General features: G+C 39.3%; 1 protein-coding gene across 1 annotated transcript in view; it reads left to right on the top strand.

The window, feature by feature from the left end:
- LOC138851162 (UPF0696 protein C11orf68 homolog) overlaps positions 1-26,786 on the top strand; it is a 290,715-nt gene that overhangs the window by 154,559 nt on the left and 109,370 nt on the right. Inside the window, exon 2 of the mRNA XM_070079914.1 lies at positions 5,070-5,360. Coding sequence (XP_069936015.1) covers positions 5,212-5,360 — 149 coding nt within the window. The 5' untranslated portion in view covers positions 5,070-5,211. The remainder of the gene's footprint in view (positions 1-5,069; positions 5,361-26,786) is intronic.

The following is a 26,786-nucleotide window of genomic DNA, read 5'->3' as shown; positions in this document are numbered from 1 at the left end:
GACAGTGATGGAGTGAATGATGGTGAAAGTTTTTCTTTTTCGGGCCACCCTGCCTTGGTGGGAATCGGCCAGTGTGATAAAAAAAAAAAAAAAAAAAATTGTGAAGGTAATAAAACAACAAAAAAAATTTCTGATCAGTATACTTACCGAGATACAGAGGCGAGAAGTTGACCCAAAATGACCGGGTGGCGTGCACATCGGCGATTTCCAAAAACTCGCATTTCTTTATATTACGTTTTTCATACTTTTTTTCTTTTCTAGTTTTTTCTTTTTCTAGTAACATTTGTGGCCTGTGAGACCAATACTGTGTATAATGTATATATATACACTCACTGTGTTGAATACAATAACTGCACTGAAGTTATTATTATAATATTGTTTACCACTTTTGTTTATTACAATAAACATGCACAAATCTTGTATAATACTAATGTTCTATTATATATTTACATATGTACAGTCACTGGACATGTTTTTAGAACTGCTGCAGCTTGTGGAACTCCTTGAAACAAGGTATCCTGCACTGAGGTACCTTACATTCCTCGCTCATAAACCGAATGGCTTTGCGTCTTTGTTGCCGTCGTTTTGTTTGTGCACAGACAACACATCTCTTCTGAGCAAATTTCTTCTTAGTTGCAGGAAGCTGTATTATGAAGTGATCACCTTCCCTCCTCAAACGCTTGGGTATTTCCTGAGGAGTTCGAGGACGGTTTTGTATAGCAGGTGTTGTTACCTGGTACTTCATTATGAGTTGTCTGATAACAGACAAACAAAATTCACCATACGGTGGTCTGTTGCCAGTCTTCATTTGGTACATATTATATGCATTGAGCATTGAACTGTAGATGAATGGTTCAAAGAACCGACATGTTGTTAAATTAGACACATGTGCAACTCTTGGGTATCTTTATTGAGGAAACGTTTTGCCACATTGTGGCTTCATCAGTCCATACATAGGAGAAACTTGAAGAACAGGAGGAGAATGAGGTAATCAGTCCCTCAACCTTGAGTCGATGTGGTCAGTCCATCAATCTTGAATAGAATACGGCATATGAGCGGAGAAGCAGCTTATAAACCGTATGGCAGGAGAGGTGCAGCAGTCGTAGGTGGTGTCACATTTGTTCAATGTGGATGAAGCCACTGTATGGCGAAACGTTTCCTCAATAAAGATACCCAAGAGTTGCACATGTGTCTAATTTAACAACATGTCGGTTCTTTGAACCTTTCATCTACAATCCTGTCAGACACTGCAACTTCTTGAGATCTTAATACTTGAGAATTCTTTGCTTGCCTAACCCTTGGGCACGACCTACTTCCACATTGAACAAATGTGACACCACCTACGACTGCTGCACCTCTCCTGCCATACGGTTTATAAGCTGCTTCTCCGCTCATAGGCCGTATTCTATTCAAGATTGATGGACTGACCACATCGACTCAAGGTTGAGGGACTGATTACCTCATTCTCCTCCTGTTCTTCAAGTTTCTCCTATGTATGGACTGATGAAGCCACTGTGTGGCGAAACGTTTCCTCAATAAAGATACCCAAGAGTTGCACATGTGTCTAATTTAAGAGCATTGAACTGTCCATGAGATGGAAGAAAAGTTTCATGTACCACTTGTAACTCTTACAAACACAATCAACAAAGCCAATCTCCATGTCACATTTGTCAACCAAGTGCATGTTTTGTGTATAATCAATCACTGTCACTGGTTTTTGAATACGTTCATTAGTCACTCTATCAACTTCGCCACTGTCTTGCATTTCGTTACGGTGAATGGTTGTCAACAATGTGACATCTCGTTTGTCATGCCACCATAATGCCATGATGCCACTGGCAGCAAACACCTGCACCTCACCACTGCGAGTGCCTGCGTTCAACCTGGGCATATGTTTACGATTAGAACACACTGTGCTACACACATCTGTCATGTTCACTCGCAAGAAATCACTGAGTAAAGGGCTTGTGTACCAGTTACCAGTATATAATGTATGCCCCTTACCAAGATAAAGTGCCATCATGCTTCTCACTACGTCACCTGAGATACCCAATAGCATCCTGGTAGCTTTCAATGTTTTACTTCCCATGTGTACAATAATATCCAGTACCAGGCCACTGTCACAGAGTACAAACAGTTTTATACCAAAGCGTTTCCTCTTGCTCGGTATATACTGCTTGAATGACAGGCTACCTTTGAACAAAATAAAAAACTCGTCAATTACAAGATTCTTGAATGGATAAAAGTATATGCTGAACTTTTGTTTGAGACACATAAAAACATTTCTAATCTTGTATAACCTGTCACTTCTGTCAGGCCTGGTTTTGTCAGAGAAGTGCAACATACGTAACAGTAAGATAAACCTGTTCACTGGGATGATTTCACTGAAGGCTGGGGTACAAATTAGCTGATCTGTGGACCAGTATGATTTTATATTATGCTTATAGACATGAGGCATAAGCATTATTGCTGCAAAAAGCAAATACATTTCTGCAACAGTTGTCTCTTTCCATCGGTGTAGCCTTGACTGTAGCGATATTATCATATTTGCAATGGTGTACTCAAAATACTTGTTACTTTCCCTGACAATAGTTTCCATCAAGGGCTGGTCAAAAAATAGTTCAATGAATTCCAGTTCATTTGCAGTGTTTCCAAGGGGACAAGTAGGTAGAATTCCACTTTGAGAGTCATCAAACTGGTGGGGCTTGGGAACAAAATTGGGATTTTGCTGCCAATCCCAGATACGGTTTGCTGGTGGATACTTTACATCATAAGCTGGTTGTGCTGGTAGTTGTGGTTGTGGTGAGCTGGTGGCTGACGCTCCGCTTTGTTCTTGAGCTGAGGAGTCAGCAACGTGGGTCCCAGCCTGGGCTGGTGAGTCATGCATGGCCGTGGCACTACCATCACCACTACCACCATCTACTGATGCCTGTGGTCTATCCATGCCAAGTGTAGCCACATCATCCTTATTCATTGTCTATTCCTGGTGTAGGGCCATGGGATGTACTCCGGGATGTACTCCATCCTCTGGGCACTGCATAGGGAACACTACCCGAGCGCATGCGGTGGCGTATATACCGACGCTTCACTGGTGAATGTGATTCCTCACTATCACTACTCGAATGATCGTCAAGAGTAGTAAATCACAATCCACATCACTATCATCATTACTGAAGTCATAGGCCTGGCCATGCGAAAATATTAGTTTTCTCTTGCGACGAGGTACAACTGAACGTGACTGAGACGTGCCCACACCAGAGGTAGAAGGTTGAGGATCGTCAGGATTTTATGCACTATTATCAATATCCTGGTCATTCCTTTCAGTCACTAACTGATCAAAGCCATAGAATTCGTCTTCATTTCCACTTCCATCAGAGTCAGAACTATCAGATAGGAAGAGGAGAATCCCAATTTGCTGTGGAGTGAGAGCTGCCTTGCGACGAGGCATGGTGAACAAAGGTAACTGAGCCGGCGTTCCCACAATGCTATGTGAGCACCTAGAATTTTTCTTCACGGCACACACACACCACAGACCACACAGGCCCATTCTCTCACATGTAGGCCTACCAGCCTTCTCACGCTAAATTTGACGCCGCTAGAATTTTGGCATAGATCTACGCCATTAAGCTTACTTGCTTAACTTACTTGCTACACTGTTAACTCCACACTTTATTGCTGGCTGGCACTCTTTATCGATACCTGCTGCTTTTGTATCGTACATATCGTAGAATCACTGAATCACTGCAGAAGGCACATTTTCCCCTCTCTCTTCCTCCTCCACTTTGGTACTTTGCTAAGAGTTTTTTCTTGAATTCTATTGTGGTTCTTTCCTTCTTTACCACAGGGCTGGCACTAGAAGCTTTCTTTGGGCTCATGGTGGCTCATTTAGCAGCTACAAGCACTAAAAACAATGGAATAACACAAAATATATCGCATGTATGTGTGGAATCATCCTCCCTGGCTTGTCACACTAGCTTTACATGGGCTCAGGCCGTGCAGACACGTTCGGGACAAATGTCCTTAACTGATTTCTTGGGCATTAGCTGAGCCAATATTTTGATGCAAAAACGTGCCGCTATCCTATTTTGGCATTAGCCGATGCCGCCGTTCCCCTAGGGTCACTGTAATCATAATCACACCTGTAATTCTTTAAATAACTTAATAAAAGCCATATAACATGTAATAATAGGATATTCTGTTCTCTTGTATTCATTGTAACTCCTAAATTTATATTTACAACCACCTAAGAGACTGTATATAAAACCACTCAATTTGTCATTGCCTTATTAATTTTAAGTTAGTCTTAAGTTGCCCGAAATGCTCTGCATATGAAGGGGCTTTCTGCAAGTACACCTAAATGGCATTCACTTCTGTATAAACATTTTCATGCTGAAATGAAGTATTTTATCTTATTGTATCTAACATCAGATTACATTGTATACAATTCTTCCGATTGTGTGAATTGCTCATTACTCTATAATTTGTTCATGATCGTAGCCATGTATAAACGTAAGTAAGTAAATTTACTTATTTACGTGATTCATTACCTTTGTAACTTGTGAGTTCATTACCTTTGTACCTAGTTCAGCTATCAAAACTTTGGGGCCCAGTCCCTGGACCCATTATGTACCTCTGTAATCTTATGACTACCGCCCACAGGATGGGTATGGGGTGCATAATAAACACATTAACTTCTGATTTATTATTTTAAAAGGATATAGGAATTCAGTTTAGTTCCGAAAATTTAGGATCTGACACTTCGGAGTTGAAAAGTTTGCATGTTATACTTGTGCATTTATATTTTGATCTTTAATTTATATTGTAATGTTTTGTTTGGGAACATATACCTTGAATTTTATTTTCAAAATTGGTTGGTTAGACAGGATGGATATTAAGTGCAGAATGCTGATGACCCTAATCAATCAGAACTTTTGGGCATGAAATATTTTGAATGTCAACTTTGAGAACAGCATAATCTTTGTAAAAAAACATTTTCAGCGGGAGTTCATTTCATAAATAGCTTACTGTATACTCTAGAATAGTTCAGTATAGTTTATCTTGTTTTTCAGATGGATTTCTTCTCTCAAGTAGAACTTAAGTCAACAGTGTGATTGAAGAGTTTTATATCAACAGTCATTGAGTTGAAAGGCTTTCAACTCAGCAAGCTATATTTTAAAACCTCTGAATTACCAAATATAGAAGCTGTCAACCATGGGAGACTCATCAAGATACATTAAGAAGGATATTGCTGCTGAGGCTCATGAATTAGATGATCTTGAGTGGATTATTTATGATCCTCAGAAGTCGTTGGAAACCCTTTCTGATTTTCTAGAAGAATGGATTCCATCAAGAGCATACAGGTAATACAAATCAGCTTGATATGGATATGTTTTTTTTATTCCAACTAACATCTTAAATATTCTATCTTTTTTCAGATTACTGAATGAAGTGATCTCAATTTTCTGTAATGGTACTAAGGTCACTAATGTAATCTTTTCTAGACATTTTTAATCCTTTCAAGTGCAGTATACTATTACAGTCAAACCTTGGTTTTCATATGCCCTAGTTTTCCTATGATTCGGTTTTTAACGACTTTTTTCGTCAAAATTTTGTCCCAGTTTTCATACATCCGCTTGGTTTTCATAGTTGAAAATGGGCTGTACCAAACTCATTTCAAACTTCAAAAAACTGTACACCAAAGCAATGTTTCAAAGGTGCTTTGATGTGACCTCAGACACTCAATTGACCCGAAGAGAGTTTAAGAAAGATCACTTCAGTATCCTCCACTGCATAAACCTTATAGGTAAGGCTTGGGAGGGAGTGACTTCCAGGACTTTGAACTCTGCTTGGAGAAAATTGTGGCCAGAATGCATCCAAGAGAGGGATTTTGAAGGGTTTGGGGCTGATTACGAGCCTATGGTAGTTGTGCAAAGTATTGTGGCATTGGGGACTTCCATGGGGTTGGATGTGAGTGGCAAGGATGTGGAAGAGTTGGTGGAGGACGACAGGGAAGAGCTAACCACTGAAGAGCTGCAAGACCTTCAACTGGAACAGCAACAGACTGCAGGTGAGGAAATTGCTTCAGAGGAGGAGGAAGAGAGAGGGGAGAATGTGCCTTCTTCAGTGATTAAGGACATACGTGCAAAGTGGAATGAGTTGCAAAGTTTTGTGGAGAAATATCACCCTAACAAAGCTGTTGCAAGCTGTGTCTGCAACATGTTCAATGACAATGTCTTGTCCCATTTTAAGCAAATCTTCAAGAGACACCAGAGACAGACCTCTCTGGACAGATTTTTTGTGTGACAGGGGTCCAGTGACTCCCAAGCTGTTTCTAGTGCTAGTAAAAGACAAAGAAAGGAAGTAACCCCGGATAGGGCTTTGATACCTGAATTCCTTATGGATGGGGAGTCCCCTTCCAAACTATTACTTCTCCTCCTCGCTTTCCCCTCCTCGCTGTCTTCCATACACCAACAAGAGTCTTCAATAAAGGTAAAAGTGATGTTAAATGTTCATTTATCCATTTCATTAGTCATTTATATTTATTTCTCATTGTTTTTTGTATGTAAAACTATAGTTATTCTCTATAAAATGTATTTTTTTTTAATATTTTTGAGTGTCTAGAATGGATTAATTGAATTTACATTATTCTTATGAGAAACATTGCTTCAGTTTTCATGCGATTCAGTTTTCATCTGACTTTTTGAACAGATTAATCACAAAAACCGAGGTTGCATTGTAATCTAGAATGATAATATTTTTGGCTATTGCTTCTGGATACTGTATTTTTTAAAGAACCCCAGGGACATTTTTTTTTTTTGTTAAAGTTATCAGATGGCCATCTTTGGAGATGCCATGAGCCACACTGGCCAGGACATTATCCATATCAGGGCAGCCACAAAGTGGAAACTAAGTTCTGTCCCATATATTTAATCCTACTTTAACCCTTTCAGGGTCCAAGGCCCAAATCTGGAGTCACGCACCAGTGTCCAAGAATTTTCAAAAAAAAAATTTGTTATTTTTTCTTATGAAATCGTAGAGAATATTTTTGTGAAGGTAATAAAACAAAAAGTACGAAATTTGATGGAAAATTGACGAAATTATGCTCTCACGAATTTTGATGTGTCAGCGATATTTACGAATCGGCGATTTTGCCGACTTTGACTCCCATTTTAGGCCAATTACATTATTCCGATCAACCAAATTCTTAGCTATTTCACTAGTATTACTTCTATTCTATCGATTGAGCACAAGAAATCGCCAAGTCAACTGTTTCAACTACAAAATAAAGTGATCGGAAATTGTTAATTTGGTCAATTTAACACAAAGTTCAAAATATTCCAATTTCAAAATAGGGTCCAGAATGAACAATGTAGGCATTCCTGGCACTAAACTAACATTTCCTCTGTTCATTAGTTATGTTTTGAGGCTTTACAAATAAATTCCATTTTGATTTTTTATTCACATAATGAATTTTTATTCACACCAAAAAATAGAAGATTTACTGTTATGCAATACTGTAATAATTGTATAAATATCATCACCATATTTGTGAATGCATATTAGACCCACCAGCTGGTGTGTATTAGACGTGTGAGGTCGTTTGTTTACTCTTGAATATCGGCAAAAATTTAACATTTCCGCTACTTTGAGCTCAGTTTCAAGCCATTTCCAGTGCTAAAACCAATCAAAATCATCTCTATTTCTGTAATATGTCTTCCATTCTATCAAATGAGACCAAGAAATCGCAAATACAACTATAAAAAACATACGAAAAAAACACTGCAAAGTTGCTGTTTTAATCGAAAAATCATGATTTCATTTTTTTTCTCTCATTATCTAGGCCCAAATGTACCACTCACAGTTTATCAGAGTGAGCTGAGCTCATGGCGTAGATCTACGGTTTGGACCCTGAACGTAAAGCCGTAGATCTACGGGACGGACCCTGAAAGGGTTAATACCTATATCCACCTAGTTTTCACATCCCTGGAAGTTAAGCTATTATTGGAGTTGTTGCTTATTGTTGGGCAGTGCCATGCACTAAAGACACTGCAAGTCTCCAAGCGGGCATAAACCAAAGATTTAAATGGACCCCAGAAAACAATATGAAGTTCAGTGAAGACAAATTTCAATTACTCTACAATGGAAACCTTGAGAAAATTAAAACTGCATCAGAGTATAAAACACAATAGAGTGAAAAGCTAATGTGAAGGACCTGGGAGTGATAATGTCAGAGGATCTCACTTTCAAAGATCACAACAATGTATCTACCACATCTGCTAGGTAAATGATAGGATGAATAATGAGAACCTTCAAAACTAAGGATGCCAAGCCCATGATGATTCTCTTCAAATTGTTTGTTCTCTCTCTCTTGGCTGGAATACTGCTGTAATGGCCCCTTTCAAGGCAGGAGAAATTGCAAACCTGGAAAATGTACAAAGAACTTTCACAGCACATTTAAGTACAATAAAGCACCTAAATTACTGGGAACAGTTGAAGTCCCTTGATTTGTACTCTCTTAAACTCAGGTGAGATACATGATAATATACACTTGGAAAATCCAAGAGGGGCTAGTCCCAAATTTGCACATGAAAATCACTCCCTACAAAAGCAAAAGACTCAGCAGGAGATACAACATCCCCTCAGTGAAAAGCAGGGGTGCCTTGAGTACACCAAGATACAGCACAGTGTCAGAGGCCCAAGACTGTTCAGCTGCCTCCCAGCATACATAAGGGGGATTACCAGTAGACCCCTGGCTGTCTTCAAGAAGGTGCTGGACAGGCACCTAAAGTCAGTACCTGACCAGCTGGGCTGTGGTTCGTATGTTGGTTTGTGTGCAGCCAGCAATAACAGCCTGGTTGATCAGGCTCTAGTCAAGGGCCTTGCTGCAGGGGCATTGAACCCCCCATAACCTTCTCCAGGTATACTTCAGGTAATGTGTTTCTTTGGAAAGTAGAGGTGAAAGAGGATTGTTCTGTATTGACCCACTGTAATGATGGGCAGTCCAGTTATGGCTAGGGTGTAGCAAGAATTACAGGGTACAGTAGGGCCCCCGCTTTACAGTGCTCCACTTTATGGCGATTCGCTAATGTGGACATTTAAAATTATGACCAAAAATTCAGCTCTGATTCCCTGTTACGGTGCTTGCTTGTCACTCTGTTTACATCCTCTGTGAGCTCCACATCTCTCGATTATGTCTGGAAATTTTCCAAAATTTCAAGTGTTTTAAAGTTACTGTGTATTTTAAATATGCAGTGGACCCCCGCCTTACGAATGCATCACGTTACGTTAAATCCGCCATACGAAGCATTTGAACGCAAAAATTTTGCCTCGCCTCATAATAAAAAACTTGCCTTACATGATTATTCCGGGACCCATCCCACGTGTGGCCTCAGCGCCAGTGTTTACAAGCCAGTCAGTGTGGTCGTATCTTCACATACATTCGGTACATTTCACATTATCCCCGTGTTTTTAGTGCTTGTAACTGCAAAATAAGTCACCATGGACCCCAAGAAAGCTTCTAGAGCCATCCCTGTGGTGAAAAGGGCGAGAATTAGTATGAAATTGAGAAAAGAGATTAAGGAAATGTGTGCAAAGTGGGTTGAACTGCAAACCTTTACGGATGAAAATCGCCCTGACACGGCTATTGCAAGCCGTGTTGGCAACCTGTACAATGACAATGTTATGGCCCATTTTAGGAAAGTCTTAAAGGAACGGGAGGTACAGAGCTCTGTGGACAGATTTGTTGTGCGACAGAGGTCCAGTGACTCTCAAGCTGGTCCTAGTGGCATTGAAAGAAGAAGGGAAGTAACCCCGGAAAAGGACTTGCTACCTCAAGTCCTAATGGAAGGGGATTCCCCTTCTAGACAATAACTTCCACACACTCCCCTCCTCCCATCCCATCAATCATCACCAGATCTTCAATAAAGGTAAGTGTCATGTATTCTATTCTTAGTAGAGTAGTAATTGCGCATGTCTTCTTCAGTTTGTGTGTATTAAAATTAATATTTCATGTGGTAAAATTTTTTTTTTTTCATACTTTGGGGTGTCTTGCACGGATTAATTTGATTTCCATTATTTCTTTTGGGGAAAATTAATTCAGCTAACGATAATTTCGGCTTACGATGAGCTCTCAGGAAGGGATTAATATCATAAGGCGGGGGTCCACTGATAATTATACTTATATGTACCTGTACTTAAATAAACTTTCACACTGTTCTGGCATGCAGGTACACATTAAAATCATTAAGAGTATCTAGTGCTGAAGATGCCACAATAATAATAATAATAATCATTCTGGAGTGCTTTAACCCATTAACTGTCCAACGTAGCACCCAGAATGACCAAAGATTACCAACAGTGAAACCTACAAATCGAAAATAATAGAGATCAAAGGAAGACTGCCCACAAACTGAAAGAAACACCCCGCTGCCAGCCGAACAACGTAACCCTAAGCTTTGTATAATTACAACTTCTTCTTAACTACAACAATTCCTGTAGTATTATGAGGCGCAATCTAAGAGGAAACAGCACCAAGGCCAGCAAGAAAACGCCGAAAAATCAACTATTCAACAAGTGTAGTCAGGAGGACGCCGGCCCAGCAACCACCCCACTCACCACCGCTCAAGGCGACACCACAACAATAACAACAAACATGGCTGCCACCAGCCCATCCTCCCCTCTCTTCCCCGGATTCAACCTACCAAGTAGTCTCTCAGGTATGACCAACGATCCAGATACCCTAAAAACATACATCTCCAACTTAGTTATTGAAAATATGAATCTTCGAGAGACGCTAACAAAACAAGACACCAGGATAACACAACTCGAGAACAAAATCCTCAGTCTTGAACAAAAGTTATCAACACCAGTAATGACTAACTGTGACAAGACCATCCAAACAGTCATAGATAGCCATACCCAACACATAATATCTCTTAATACAAAGGTTGAAGAAGCAGTAAAAGAATGGAAGAACAACTTAGATAACCAGTTCAGTGACTACTTTGCTCTCCAAGAAGATAAAACTGAGCAAGATAAACTATCGGACGCAGTAATAGTTAACAGTCCACTTTTTCCCAGTGATATGAACCAAACAAACAGTAAAGAAATTACTCTGCAGATCATAAAGGACCAAACAAGTGTTATTGTACCAGAGTCAGAAATAAAAGAAGCCAGGTTACTAGGATCCCATGGTAGAAAAAGTGTTATGCTTAGATTCCACTCACATGACAGGAAAAAAGACTTAATTATTGCATCTATTAAAGTAAAGAAAGAGGTATACATAAATGAGTGTCTTACCAAAAAACGTCAGAACCTCCTGTATGGAGTCAGAAAACTTAAGCGGGAGAATAATGGCACAATACACCAATGCTTCACACGAGATGGGAAAATTCTTGTTAGGAAAACAAATGTATGTCAACTGTACACAATAACGAACGAGAATGATCTATCATGATTTCTCAGGGATACTAATCTTACAGAGAATAACTAAAGAATGTCCAACCTAAAAGCCTACGTAGTGTAGTGAATGTTTTGCTCCATTATTGTTCAAATTTCATTGTACAATCTCTTAGTAATTAAATAATCAACTACCTCATTTTGTGATTTTACTAGTAAGCATAAGTTACCTTATGTAATTTTCTTATTTACTATTGTTTGCTTAAACATTAGCTGAATTGATACTTTCTCTGTCCATATTATTACCTCATATTTTTTTAAATACTATCAATTGATATTACTTACTAAAATTAATAATTATCATTTTTACTATAATTTCAATTTACTCTTAACATTTTTGACATTTAATAACCATTACTTGTCTAATTACCTTTACCTGTTTTAATACCACATTTACTATCTTAGAGTACTCTTAACCCTTTGAGGGTCGACAGGCCCTCTCCGAAACTCGTTCTCAGGGTCGGCCAAATTTCAAAAAAAAAAAAAATTATTTTTTCTTATAAAAAAATAGAGTTTTTTTTTCTAAACATTATAGGATAAACAAAAAAATTTTACCATCAATACTTACGGAGATATGGATGCATGAAGTTTGCAGAAAATGAGCCGCGTATGGCAACAGCGGCGACTGCCGCTCACCCGGTAAACTTTGATTTACTTGTATTTGAAGGTTTGTTGTTTTTTTCACTATTTTATTTTTTCACATAACTTATGTGGCCTATGAGACCAAAGTAAGGTGCAATGTACATATATACACTCGTTGTATACAACACAATAAGCACACAAACATAATTATCAATATATTGTTTACAAAACTTGTTTACAAAAACAAACAATACAAAACATTGTTTATTATTATTGTTCTATAATATATATACCAATATACAGTCACTGAACATATTCCTATTAGTTCTGCAGCTTGTGGAACTCTGAAACATGGTGTCATACACAATGGTGTTTTATCTTTCTCCCTCATTCTATCTCTTTCAATCTGTCTCTCTCTTTCTCTCTGTCTGTCTATCTCTGTCTCACAGGTACACATAAATACAAGTATACATAGTATAAATTACCTAGGATAACCCAAGAAATCCAGACAAAGTGCTATACTCTGCTTGAAGATGTGAGTAAAAGTGATGACACAGTCTTGTGGCTCTCTGAGACAGAGAGCTAGATGGATAGACAGATAGACAGGGAGCTTGACAGACAGACAAATAGACAGACAGAAATGTTAGTGTACCAGTACCAGTGTACTAGTGTTCCACCCTCCTCCTCCTCTTCTTCCTCTTCCTCCTCTTCCCCCTACTCTTCCTCATACTCTTCCTCTTCCTCCTCTTCCTCTTCCTCCTACTCTTCCTCTTCCTCCTCCTCCTCTTCCTCCTCCTCCTCTTCTTCCTCTTCCTCCTCCTCCTCTTCCTCCTCCTCCTCTTCTTCCTCTTCCTCCTACTCTTCCTCCTCCTCCTCTTCTTCCTCTTCCTCCTCTTCCCCCTAATCTTCCTCCTACTATTCCTCTTCCTCCTCCTCTTCCTCTTATTCCTCTTCCTCCTCCTCCTCTTCTTCCTCCTTCTCCTTCTCCTCCTCGTCCATAGTGTAAATTACAAGGAGTCGGCAGCTGTCAAAGTGACATATTGGCTAATTACTCTTTCCCCCTCCGGCCTGTCAAAACAATGGGGTCGGATGCTGCTTCCCCTCCTCCATTCTATCTAATTATCTTTCTCCCTCATTCTATCTGTCTGTCTATCTCTGTCTCACAGGTACACATAAATACAAGTATACATAGTATAAATTACCTAGGATAACCCAAGAAACCCAGACAAAGTGCTATACTCTGCTTGAAGATGTGAGTAAAAGTGATGACGCAGTCTTGTGGCTCTCTGAGACAGAGAGCTAGATGGATAGACAGGGAGCTTGACAGACAGGCAAATAGACAGACAGAAATGTTAGTATACCAGCAAAAACAAAGGGAGGGCGATGTTCATCTCATCTTTTGGCATCAGCTCTACCCTCATTTACCCTCATCAAACTCAGCACTTATCAGATGTTATCTCCCCTTATCTTGTTACTGTCATGGGTGAACATTTATTATTACATATTATTATCATTACCTATTATTATTATTATGTATTATTATTATTATGTATTATTATTATTATGTATTATTATTATGTATTATTGTTATCATTACGTATTCTTCTTCTTCCTCCTCCTCCTCCTCCTCCTCTTCCTCCTCCTCCTCCTCCTCCTCCTCCTCTTCTTCCTCCTCCTCCTCCTCTTCTTCCTCCTCCTCCTCTTCTTCTTCCTCCTCCTCCTCCTCCTCCTCCTCCTCCTCCTCCTCTGCCTCCTCCTCCACTTGCCTCCTCCTCCTCTGCCTCCTCCTCCTCTGCCTCCTCCTCCTCCTCCATTCTTGGAACAAGTTTGAAGAGCTTGTAGTTCATAATCACTATCATTATCATCACCAATGCTCACATCTGAGTCTGGGATTCTGGTACAACTGAACGACGGCCCAGCACCAGAGGTGGAAGGCTGTGGGTTGTCTGGGTTTTCCTCACTATTACTCATATTATGGTCATTAGTTTCGGTCAAAACCTCACCAGAACCTTGAAACTCATCTTCACTGTCACTTCCATCTGTATTAGAACTGTCACTGGGGAACAAAAGTGTCCCAATTCGCCGAGGAGTGAGGAACTTCTTACCGCAGGGCACGGTGGAAATTGTGTACTATGATGGCATTCCCACAATGCACCACTGGGTCCCAGATTTTTTTCCTACTGCGCACACCCACCACACAGACCCATTCTCTCACATCTAGGCTTATCAGCCTTTTCCTGCAAGATTTGAGGCCGCTAGAATTTATGCGTACTAGTACGTCAAAAACCCCTACGCGTAAGACGTACTAGTACGACCAAAACCCTCAAAGGGTTAATTACCTTGTGCTGCCATATAACCTCTAGTATAACTACCAGTGCAATATTGAATGAAATAAACATTACTTTTTCACTTTTTTGTAATCATTATTACTTACTAAAATTTTATTAAACACCATATTTACTACCAGTCAATTTTACTTTTGTACATTAAACATTATTTTATACTTCCCATAACATTTTGTTGCCAAATTTTCAAGTTTGTATATTCAACTCCAACCTTTATATTATCCTTTGTACCTGTGTACCTGTGTACCTGTCTACCATCTTACTATCATATTATAACCAAGACATTACCCTTGTTATTTTTTTACTATTATTCTTTTGGTACTTTAATTGTGAATTATATTTTGTCAATTTAAATCTAGTTATACTCCTGATCTTGTCAACAACCTATACCAGACTCTAGTGCAATTGCAAGTACCATTTCAATTTGTATTTTTATATTATAAGTTTGTATTATAATTCCTACTCTAAGATTGTTTTCATATCTTAGTGACTATATTGTGTGTGCAATTAGTGTATTTTTCAATTATATTATTGTTCAAGGCCCTTAACTATCTTTTGCTAACTAGTACCAACTACCTCATATATTTTTTTTCTACTTTTTTTATTCTTTTGCTACCTTAACTTGCATATTTTATCTTGTCAATTTAAATCTGTCCATGGGGAAGTGGAAAAGAATCTTTCCTCCGTAAGCCATGCGTGTCGTATGAGGCGACTAAAATGCCGGGAGCAATGGGCTAGTAACCCCTTCTCCTGTAGACATTTACTAAAAAAGAGAAGAAGAAAAACTTTATAAAACTGGGATGCTTAAATGTGCGTGGATGTAGTGCGGATGACAAGAAACAGATGATTGCTGATGTTATGAATGAAAAGAAGTTGGATGTCCTGGCCCTAAGCGAAACAAAGCTGAAGGGGTTAGGAGAGTTTCAGTGGGGGGAAATAAATGGGATTAAATCTGGAGTATCTGAGAGAGTTAGAGCAAAGGAAGGGGTAGCAGTAATGTTAAATGATCAGTTATGGAAGGAGAAAAGAGAATATGAATGTGTAAATTCAAGAATTATGTGGATTAAAGTAAAGGTTAGATGCGAGAAGTGGGTCATAATAAGCGTGTATGCACCTGGAGATGAGAGGAATGCAGAGGAGAGAGAGAGTTTTTGGGAGATGTTAAGTGAATGTATAGGAGCCTTTGAACCAAGTGAGAGAGTAATTGTGGTAGGGGACCTGAATGCTAAAGTAGGAGAAACTTTTAGAGAGGGTGTGGTAGGTAAGTTTGGGGTGCCAGGTGTAAATGATAATGGGAGCCCTTTGATTGAACTTTGTATAGAAAGGGGTTTAGTTATAGGTAATACATATTTTAAGAAAAAGAGGATAAATAAGTATACAAGATATGATGTAGGGCGAAAGGACAGTAGTTTGTTGGATTATGTATTGGTAGATAAAAGACTGTTGAGTAGACTTCAGGATGTACATGTTTATAGAGGGGCCACAGATATATCAGATCACTTTCTAGCTGTAGCTACACTGAGAGTAAAAGGTAGATGGGATACAAGGAGAATAGAAGCATCAGGGAAGAGAGAGGTGAAGGTTTATTAACTAAAAGAGGAGGCAGTTAGGGTAAGATATAAACAGCTATTGGAGGATAGATGGGCTAATGAGAGCATAGGCAATGGGGTCGAAGAGGTATGGGGTAGGTTTAAAAATGTAGTGTTAGAGTGTTCAGCAGAAGTTTGTGGTTACAGGAAAGTGGGTGCAGGAGGGAAGAGGAGCGATTGGTGGAATGATGATGTAAAGATAGTAGTAAGGGAGAAAAAGTTAGCATATGAGAAGTTTTTACAAAGTAGAAGTGATGCAAGGAGGGAAGAGTATATGGAGAAAAAGAGAGAGGTTAAGAGAGTGGTGAAGCAATGTAAAAAGAGAGCAAATGAGAGAGTGGGTGAGATGTTATCAACAAATTTTGTTGAAAATAAGAAAAAGTTTTGGAGTGAGATTAACAAGTTAAGAAAGCCTAGAGAACAAATGGATTTGTCAGTTAAAAATAGGAGAGGAGAGTTATTAAATGGAGAGTTAGAGGTATTGGGAAGATGGAGGGAATATTTTGAGGAATTGTTAAATGTTGATGAAGATAGGGAAGCTGTGATTTCGTGTATAGGGCAAGGAGGAATAACATCTTGTAGGAGTGAGGAAGAGCCAGTTGTGAGTGTGGGGGAAGTTCGTGAGGCAGTAGGTAAAATGAAAGGGGGTAAGGCAGCTGGGATTGATGGGATAAAGATAGAAATGTTAAAAGCAGGTGGGGATATAGTTTTGGAGTGGTTGGTGCAATTATTTAATAAATGTATGGAAGAGGGTAAGGTACCTAGGGATTGGCAGAGAGCATGCATAGTTCTTTTGTATAAAGGCAAAGGGGATAAAAGAGAGTGCAAAAATTATAGGGGGATAAGTCTGTTGAGTATACCTGGTAAAGTGTATGGTAGAGTTATAATTGAAAGAATTAAGAGTAAGACGGAAAATAGGATAGCAGATGAACAAGGAGGCTTTAGGAAAGGTAAGGGGTGTGTGGACCAGGTGTTTACAGTGAAACATATAAGTGAACAGTATTTAGATAAGGCTAAAGAGGTCTTTGTGGCATTTATGGATTTGGAAAAGGCGTATGACAGGGTGGATAGGGGGGCAATGTGGCAGATGTTGCAAGTGTATGGTGTAGGAGGTAGGTTACTGAAAGCAGTGAAGAGTTTTTATGAGGATAGTGAGGCTCAAGTTAGAGTATGTAGGAAAGAGGGAAATTTTTTCCCAGTAAAAGTAGGCCTTAGACAAGGATGTGTGATGTCACCGTGGTTGTTTAATATATTTATAGATGGGGTTGTAAGAGAAGTAAATGCGAGGGTCTTGGCAAGAGGCGTGGAGTTAAAAGATAAAGAATCACACACAAAGTGGGAGTTGTCACAGCTGCTCTTTGCTGATGACACTGTGCTCTTGGGAGATTCTGAAGAGAAGTTGCAGAGATTGGTGGATGAATTTGGTAGGGTGTGCAAAAGAAGAAAATTAAAGGTGAATACAGGAAAGAGTAAGGTTATGAGGATAACAAAAAGATTAGGTGATGAAAGATTGAATATCAGATTGGAGGGAGAGAGTATGGAGGAGGTGAATGTATTCAGATATTTGGGAGTGGACGTGTCAGCAGATGGGTCTATGAAAGATGAGGTGAATCATAGAATTGATGAGGGAAAAAGAGCGAGTGGTGCACTTAGGAGTCTGTGGAGACAGAGAACTTTGTCTTTGGAGGCAAAGAGGGGAATGTATGAGAGTATAGCTTTACCAACGCTCTTATATGGGTGTGAAGCATGGGTGATGAATGTTGCAGCGAGGAGAAGGCTGGAGGCAGTGGAGATGTCATGTCTGAGGGCAATGTGTGGTGTGAATATAATGCAGAGAATTCGTAGTTTGGAAGTTAGGAGGAGGTGCGGGATTACCAAAACTGTTGTCCAGAGGGCTGAGGAAGGGTTGTTGAGGTGGTTCGGACATGTAGAGAGAATGGAGCGAAACAGAATGACTTCAAGAGTGTATCAGTCTGTAGTGGAAGGAAGGCGGGGTAGGGGTCGGCCTAGGAAGGGTTGGAGGGAGGGGGTAAAGGAGGTTTTGTGTGCGAGGGGCTTGGACTTCCAGCAGGCATGCGTGAGCGTGTTTGATAGGAGTGAATGGAGACAAATGGTTTTTAATACTTGACGTGCTGTTGGAGTGTGAGCAAAGTAACATTTATGAAGGGATTCAGGGAAACCGGCAGGCCGGACTTGAGTCCTGGAGATGGGAAGTACAGTGCCTGCACTCTGAAGGAGGGGTGTTAATGTTGCAGTTTAAAAACTGTAGTGTAAAGCACCCTTCTGGCAAGACAGTGATGGAGTGAATGATGGTGAAAGTTTTTCTTTTTCGGGCCACACTGCCTTGGTGGGAATCGGCCAGTGTGATAATAAATAAATAATTATAACTTTAAAGAATTACCTTTAAAGTACTACCTACTATCATATTCCCAACCTCCATTATTTGATCATCACTTTATTTGTTCACCAAAAATTATTTTAGTCCCTTTTATATTGTCTCCTTTATTTTAGCTTTAAAAAAACTACCTTAGCTCATTATTTTTACATTTGTTAAATAATTCAGGTGCTATTTTTTTTTTAGCTTTAGAATATTTACTTTATTTTTTACTTAATTCTAACTATAGATTCACTACAAATCTTATGATTACAAGCATTGATCCTGATACCAACCTCTTATTTAATGACTTAAATGATTCAAACAGTTACTGTAATTACTACACAGCAGAACAATCAAAGGCATTTCTCAGAGCTAACAACAACATAACTATCTTTAACTACAATATCAGATCTTTAAGCAAGCATTATGATGATCTCCTAGCATTACTAAATTCCTTGCATGCCAATATGTCCATCATTACACTAACTGAAACCTGGCTAAAGCCTGATACTACAGATGTCTATGCCATTTCTGGTTACACAGCCATACACAACTGTAGGCCAGACCAACAAGGGGGTGGCACTGCTATATACTACTCAGACCAACTAGAATGTATCACTAATACTTGCACAAGGGATGAACATGGGGAATATATAATAGCTAAATTCAAATCCAAATACCTACAAAAACCTCTCACAGTGATAAACGTCTACAGAGTTCCACAATCAAACATTAGCTAATTTAGTCAAAACCTAGGAAGTATGATAACTGATGCACGCATGAACAAAGATCACTTACTACTCTCAGGTGACTTCAATATAAATCTCCTGCAAGACCAGGACCCACACGTTACTGAATTCACAAACACAATGAGTAACTGCATGTTGCTACCAACAGTAACAAAACCTACAAGAGTTACAGAGACTAGTGTTTCCCTACTTGACCACATCTGGACCAACACCATATCCCCTTTAAAATCAGGCATAATTACAGATAATACCACAGACCACTACCCTACTTTCCTCATAACAACTCTTGGTAAAATACCCCAAGACACTACTAAAGTCACCTTCAGACTTCACAATGAGGCAGCCATTAATAACTTCATAACAGCAGTAACAAACATTGACTGGCACACTGAGCTAGAAATCTATACAGATATTGACGAATGTTTTAATAATTTTCTAAAAAAGACCCAATACCTTTATAAAAAGCACTGCCCTAAAAAAACTAAACAGATGACAGCTAAGAGACTGAACAGTCCCTGGCTAACACCCAGCATTCTCAAATCCATAAATGCAAAACACCGATATGAAAAACAGTACAGAATGGGTCACATAACCAGACCAAACAAAACGTTACTCGTCAATCCTAACCAGCCTGATAAGAAGGGCAAAAAAATTGTATTATGAGAACAGATTATCCAACTTACGAGGTGATATAAAAAAGACCTGGAAGACCCTATCAGAAATTCTGGGAACAAAAAAGATATCACGACATAGCGAAATAAAATTAGCAAAATGAGATGAACCCCAACTCCCACCAACAGAAACAGAAAACAGACTCAATGATTTCTTCTCCACTATAGGTCAAAACCTTGCCAATAAAATCCCAAGCTCAGATAACCCACCAAATGACTACCTCACTGGCAACTACCCGAACACACTGTTCCTAGCTCCGACTAACCCATACGAAGTCTCCCTTATTATCAGCGCTCTGAAAAACAAGGCAGGAGATTTAAATACCTTACCACCCTTTATATACAAAAAAGCGTCACAAGTACTATCACCAATCATTGCAACACTCTTTAACAAATCCATTGAATCCTCCACCTTCCCTACAGTTCTCAAAATAGCAAGGGTCACCCCGATCCATAAAGGAGGAGACCAAACAGAGTTGAATAACTATAGGCCAATATCCAATTTACACCCTCTCTCAAAAATCTTCGAAAAATTAATTCATAAACGAATCTACTCCTACCTCATCTCCCAAAACATTCTCAACCCCTGCCAATTTGGATTCAGGCCTAATAAAAATACTAATGATGCTATAATACACATGCTAGAACATATATACACTGCAATAGAGAAAAAAGATGTCCCACTGGGGATCTTCATTGACTTACATAAAGCTTTTGATACAGTTGACCATGACTTGCTCCACGTAAAATTGTCACACTATGGTATTAGAGGGCACTCCCTCAACTACCTCAAGTCTTACCTCAGCAACAGAAGCCAATATGTGTACGCAAATGGGGCAAGCTCTTCCGCACAACCAATTACAGTTGGTGTCCCACAGGGAAGTGTCCTTGGCCCTCTTCTCTTTCTCCTATACATAAATGACCTACCAAATGCTTCGCAATTACTCAAACCCACACTTTTTGCAGATGACACTACATACGTCTTCTCTCACCCGAGCCCAGCCACGCTAGCCAATACTGTAAACTCCAAATTACAGAAAATATCTACCTGGATGAGGACTAACAAACTTACACTAAACATTGACAAAACCTACTTCATTCAGTTTGGTAACAGAGCTACAGATGTACCTCTTAACATAACAATAAACGGATCACCTATCACAAAGCTAACAGAGGGAAAATTCCTAGGAATCCACCTCGATAACAGACTCAAATTTCATACACATATGCAACAAATTTCTAAGAAAATTTCCAAGACTGTAGGCATACTATCGAAGATACGGTACTATGTTCCACAGTCAGCCCTCCTGGCCCTTTATCACTCTCTTATTTACCCCTATCTCACCTATGGAATTTGTGCATGGGGCTCAACAACAATTAACCATCTCAGACCACTAATTACCCAACAAAAGGCTGCAGTTAGAATGATAACAAATTCTCACTACAGGCAAAACACTCCACCAATATTCAAAACACTCAACCTACTCACCATACAAAACATCCATACTTATTATTGCACCTATTACATACATAGAACACTTAACTCTGATATTAACCCTCCCCTCAAACAACTCCTTGCCAACCTCAACAGAACACATGACCATAACACAAGGCACAGATCACTCTTTGATGTTCCTCGTGTCCATCTCACGCTATGCAAAAACTCAATGCACATAAAAGGCCCTAAAATCTGGAATTCATTACCTGTAAATATAAAAGAAACACTACCTGTTTATAAATTCAAGAGTCTTCTCAAAGATCACTTACTCACTCAAAACCAAATAAATACTGAATAACTGAACCTTATAAATTGTATATCCTATATGTTACTCACAATTATATCACACAAATGTTAAACCTAGGACCCAATCTAACTTTATTATTTTTTTAAATACACTACCTAACAGAATACTCCATTCGACTGAATGTACAGCAATGCAAGCAACCATATGACCTGTCTTTGTAATACTCATTTGTGCTTTATAGTTATCTGTTTACAATAATGTTTTATCACTGATTTCATCATTGCTTAGTTAATCTTAAGTTAATTTTAAGCCAGCCCGTAATGGTATGCATATAAGTGGCTTTGGCATGCTGCTCTTACCTGTATTTTTTGTACCTCTGTTCGTATGCTTAAATTACTAAATAAATAAATAAATAAATAAATAAATAAATAAAATGTAGACCTATGTTCTCTCACCCAGTGCTCCAAATATTTTGAAAAAAAAAGAAAAAAAAACTTTTTTTTATAGAAATAAATAGTGCATTTTTTCTATGTGACAGAATTAAAAAAAAAAATTTAGGGTTAGTACTTACCAAGATATGAGCCCACGAAGTTGGCACTTGATGATCTCCTGACAGCAACATGGACCCCTGCTGCTTGCAGAAATGTTGTTGATATACCTTTTTTTGCGTTTTTATATTACAGTGTAAATTCAATTAATCCGTTTCAGACACCCAAAAGTATTAAAATTAAATATTTTTTTTTTACGTGAAATATACATTTACCTACACAGAAAACAATGAGACATGCAAAATAAAACGATAAAATGACAGTTACCTTTATTGAAGACTTGTTGACAGGAGGAGGAGGGAAGAGGATGGAGGTGTACTATTGTTTGGAAGGGGACTCTCCCTCTATAATGACCTCAGGTACCAAGTCCTTTTCTGGGGCTACTTCCCTTCTTTGTTTTTTAATGCCACTACTAGGACCAGCTTGAGAGTCACTGGACCCATGTTGCTCAAAAAAGTGTTCCAGAGAGGTCTATATCTGGCATTTCTTTAAAACTTCCCAACAATGGGACACAACATTGTCATTGTACATGTTGCCAACACAGCCTGCAACACCTTTGTCAGGGTGATGCTCATCCATAATTTTTTTTTTTTTTTAACAAGTTGGCCGTCTCCCACCGAGGCAGGGTGACCCAAAAAGGAAGAAAATCCCCAAAAAGAAAATACTTTCATCATCACTCAACACTTTCACCTCACTCACACATAATCACTGTTTTTGCAGAGGTGCTCAGAACACAACAGTTTAGAAGTATATACCTATAAAGATACACAATATTTTTTTTTTTTTTTTTTATTATCACACTGGCCGATTCCCACCAAGGCAGGGTGGCCCGAAAAAGAAAAACTTTCACCATCATTCACTCCATCACTGTCTTGCCAGAAGGGTGCTTTACACTACAGTTTTTAAACTGCAACATTAACACCCCTCCTTCAGAGTGCAGGCACTGTACTTCCCATCTCCAGAACTCAAGTCCGGCCTGCCGGTTTCCCTGAACCCCTTCATAAATGTTACTTTGCTCACACTCCAACAGCACGTCAAGTATTAAAAACCATTTGTCTCCATTCACTCCTATCAAACACGCTCACGCATGCCTGCTGGAAGTCCAAGCCCCTCGCACACAAAACCTCCTTTACCCCCTCCTTCCAACCCTTCCTAGGCCGACCCCTACCCCGCCTTCCTTCCACTACAGACTGATACACTCTTGAAGTCATTCTGTTTCGCTCCATTCTCTCTACATGTCCGAACCACCTCAACAACCCTTCCTCAGCCCTCTGGACAACAGTTTTGGTAATCCCGCACCTCCTCCTAACTTCCAAACTACGAATTCTCTGCATTATATTCACACCACACATTGCCCTCAGACATGACATCTCCACTGCCTCCAGCCTTCTCTTCGCTGCAACATTCATCACCCACGCTTCACACCCATATAAGAGCGTTGGTAAAACTATACTCTCATACATTCCCCTCTTTGCCTCCAAGGACAAAGTTCTTTGTCTCCACAGACTCCTAAGTGCACCACTCACTCTTTTTCCCTCATCAATTCTATGATTCACCTCATCTTTCATAGACCCATCCGCTGACACGTCCACTCCCAAATATCTGAATACATTCACCTCCTCCATACTCTCTCCCTCCAATCTGATATTCAATCTTTCATCACCTAATCTTTTTGTTATCCTCATAACCTTACTCTTTCCTGTATTCACCTTTAATTTTCTTCTTTTGCACACCCTACCAAATTCATCCACCAATCTCTGCAGCTTCTCTTCAGAATCTCCCAAGAGCACAGTGTCATCAGCAAAGAGCAGCTGTGACAACTCCCACTTCGTGTGTGATTCTTTATCTTTTAACTCCACGCCTCTTGCCAAGACCCTCGCATTTACTTCTCTTACAACCCCATCTATAAATATATTAAACAACCACGGTGACATCACACATCCTTGTCTAAGGCCTACTTTTACTGGGAAAAAATTTCCCTCTTTCCTACATACTCTATACAATATATCCCTCCAAACTGCTAATATCCCGAACCCCTCCTTTAGAGTGCAGGCATTGTACTTCCCATTTCCAGGACTCAAGTCCGGCTATATAAAAATAACCGGTTTCCCTGAATCCCTTCACTAAATATTACCCTGCTCACACTCCAACAGATCGTCAGGTCCCAAATACCATTCATCTCCATTCACTCCTATCAAACATGCTCATGCACCCCTGCTGGAAGTCCAAGCCCCTCACCCACAAAGCCTCCCTTACCCCTTCCTTCCAACATTTTCAAGGACGACCCCTACTCTGCCTTCCTTCCTCTACAGATTTATACGCTCTCCATGTCATTCTACTTTGATCCATTCTTTCTAAATGACCAAACCACCTCAACAGCCCCTCTTCAGCCCTCTGACTAATACTTTTATTAACTCCACACCTCCTAATTTCCACACTCCGAATTTTCTGCATAATATTTACACCACGCATTGCCCTTAGACAGGATATCTCCACTGCCTCCAACCACCTCCTCGCTGCTGCATTCACAACCCAAGCTTTACACCCATATAAGAGTGTTGGTACTACTATACTTTCATACATTCCCTTCTTTGCCTCCATAGATAATGTTTTTTTTTTGTCTCCACATATACCTCAACACACCACTCACCTTTTTTCCCTCATCAGTTCTATGATTAACCTCATCCTTCATAAATCCATCCACCGACATGTCAACTCCCAAGTATCTGAAAACATTTATTTATTTATTTATTTATTTATTTATAATTTGAGCACACTTACAGAGGTACAAAAAAAAATACAGATAAGAGCAGCATGCCAAAGCCACTTATACTATGCATAGCATTACGGGCTGGCTTAAAATTAACTTAAGATTAACTAAGCAATGATGAAATCAGTGAAAAACATTAATGTAAACTGATTACTATAAAGCACAAGTGAGTATTACAAAGACAGGTCATATGGTTGCATGCATTGTTATAAATTCAGTAGAATGGAGTATTCTGTTAGGTAGTGTATTTAAAAAATAATAAAGTTAGATTGGGTTTTAGGTTTAACATTTATGTGATATAATTGTGAGAAACATTTAAGATGTACAATTTATAAGGTTCAGTTATTCAGTATTTATTTGGTTTTGGGTGAGTAAGTGATCTTTGAGAAGAGACTTGAATTTATAAACAGGTAGTGTTTCTTTTATATTTACAGGTAATGAATTCCAGATTTTAGGGCCTTTTATGTGCATTGAGTTTTTGCATAGCGTGAGATGGACACGAGGAATATCAAAGAGTGATCTGTGCCTTGTGTTATGGTCATGTGTTCTGTTGAGGTTGGCAAGGAGATGTTTGAGGGGAGGGTTAATATCAGAGTTGAGTGTTCTATGTATGTAATAGGTGCAGTAATAAGTATGGATGTTTTGTATGGTGAGTAGGTTGAGTGTATTGAATATTGGTGGAGTGTGCTGCCTGTAGTGAGAATTTGTTATCATTCTAACTGCAGCCTTTTGTTGGGTAATTAGTGGTCTGAGATGGTTACTTGTTGTTGAGCCCCATGCACAAATTCCATAGGTGAGATAGGGGTAAATAAGAGAGTGATATAGGGCCAGGAGGGCTGACTGTGGAGCATAGTACCGTATCTTCGATAGAATGCCTACAGTCTTGGAAATTTTCTTAGAAATTTGTTGTATATGTGTATGAAATTTGAGTCTATTATCAAGGTGGATTCCTAAGAATTTTCCCTCTGTTAGCTTTGTGATAGGTGATCCGTTTATCATTATGTTAAGAGGGACATCTGTAGCTCTGTTACCAAACTGAATGAAGTAGGTTTTGTCAATGTTTAGTGTAAGTTTGTTAGTACTCATCCAGGTAGATATTTTCTGTAATTCGGTATTTACAGTATTGGCTAGCGTGACTGGGCTCGGGTGGGAGAAGACGTATGTTGTGTCATCAGCAAATAGTGTGGGTTTGAGTAATTGAGAAGCATTTGGTAGGTCATTTATGTATAGGAGAAAGAGAAGAGGGCCAAGGACACTTCCCTGTGGGACACCAACTGTAATTGGTTGTGCGGAAGAGCTTGCCCCATTTGCGTACACATATTGGCTTCTGTTGCTGAGGTATGACTTGAGGTAGTTGAGGGAGTGCCCTCTTATACCATAGTGTGACAATTTTACGTGGAGCAAGTCATGGTCAACTGTATCAAAAGCTTTACGTAAGTCAATGAAGATCCCCAGTGGGACTTCTTTTTTCTCTATTGCAGTGTATATATGTTCTAGCATGTGTATAATAGCATCATTAGTATTTTTATTAGGCCTGAATCCAAATTGGCAGGGGTTGAGTATGTTTTGGGAGATAAGGTAGGAGTAGATTCGTTTATGAATTAATTTTTCGAAGATTTTTCAGAGAGGGTGTAAGTTGGATATTGGCCTATAGTTATTCAACTCTGTTTGGTCTCCTCCTTTGTGGATCGGGGTGACCCTTGCTATTTTGAGTACTGTAGGGAAGGTGGAGGATTCAATGGATTTGTTAAAGAGTGTTGCAATGATTGGTGATAGCACTTGTGACACTTTTTTGTATATAAAGGGTGGTAAGGTATTTAAATCTCCTGCCTTGTTTTTTAGTGCGTTGATAATAAGGGAGACTTCGTATGGGTTAGTTGGAGCTAGGAACAGTGTGTTCGGGTAGTTGCCGGTGAGGTAGTCATTTGGTGGGGTATCTGAGCTTGGGATTTT

Source organism: Cherax quadricarinatus, unplaced genomic scaffold, assembly GCF_038502225.1.
Source record: "Cherax quadricarinatus isolate ZL_2023a unplaced genomic scaffold, ASM3850222v1 Contig42, whole genome shotgun sequence".
In the NCBI taxonomy this organism is placed as follows: Eukaryota; Metazoa; Arthropoda; class Malacostraca; order Decapoda; family Parastacidae; genus Cherax; species Cherax quadricarinatus.
The sequence above is the reverse complement of the archived record's forward strand: the minus strand, read 5'-3'. Positions and strand labels throughout refer to the sequence as shown.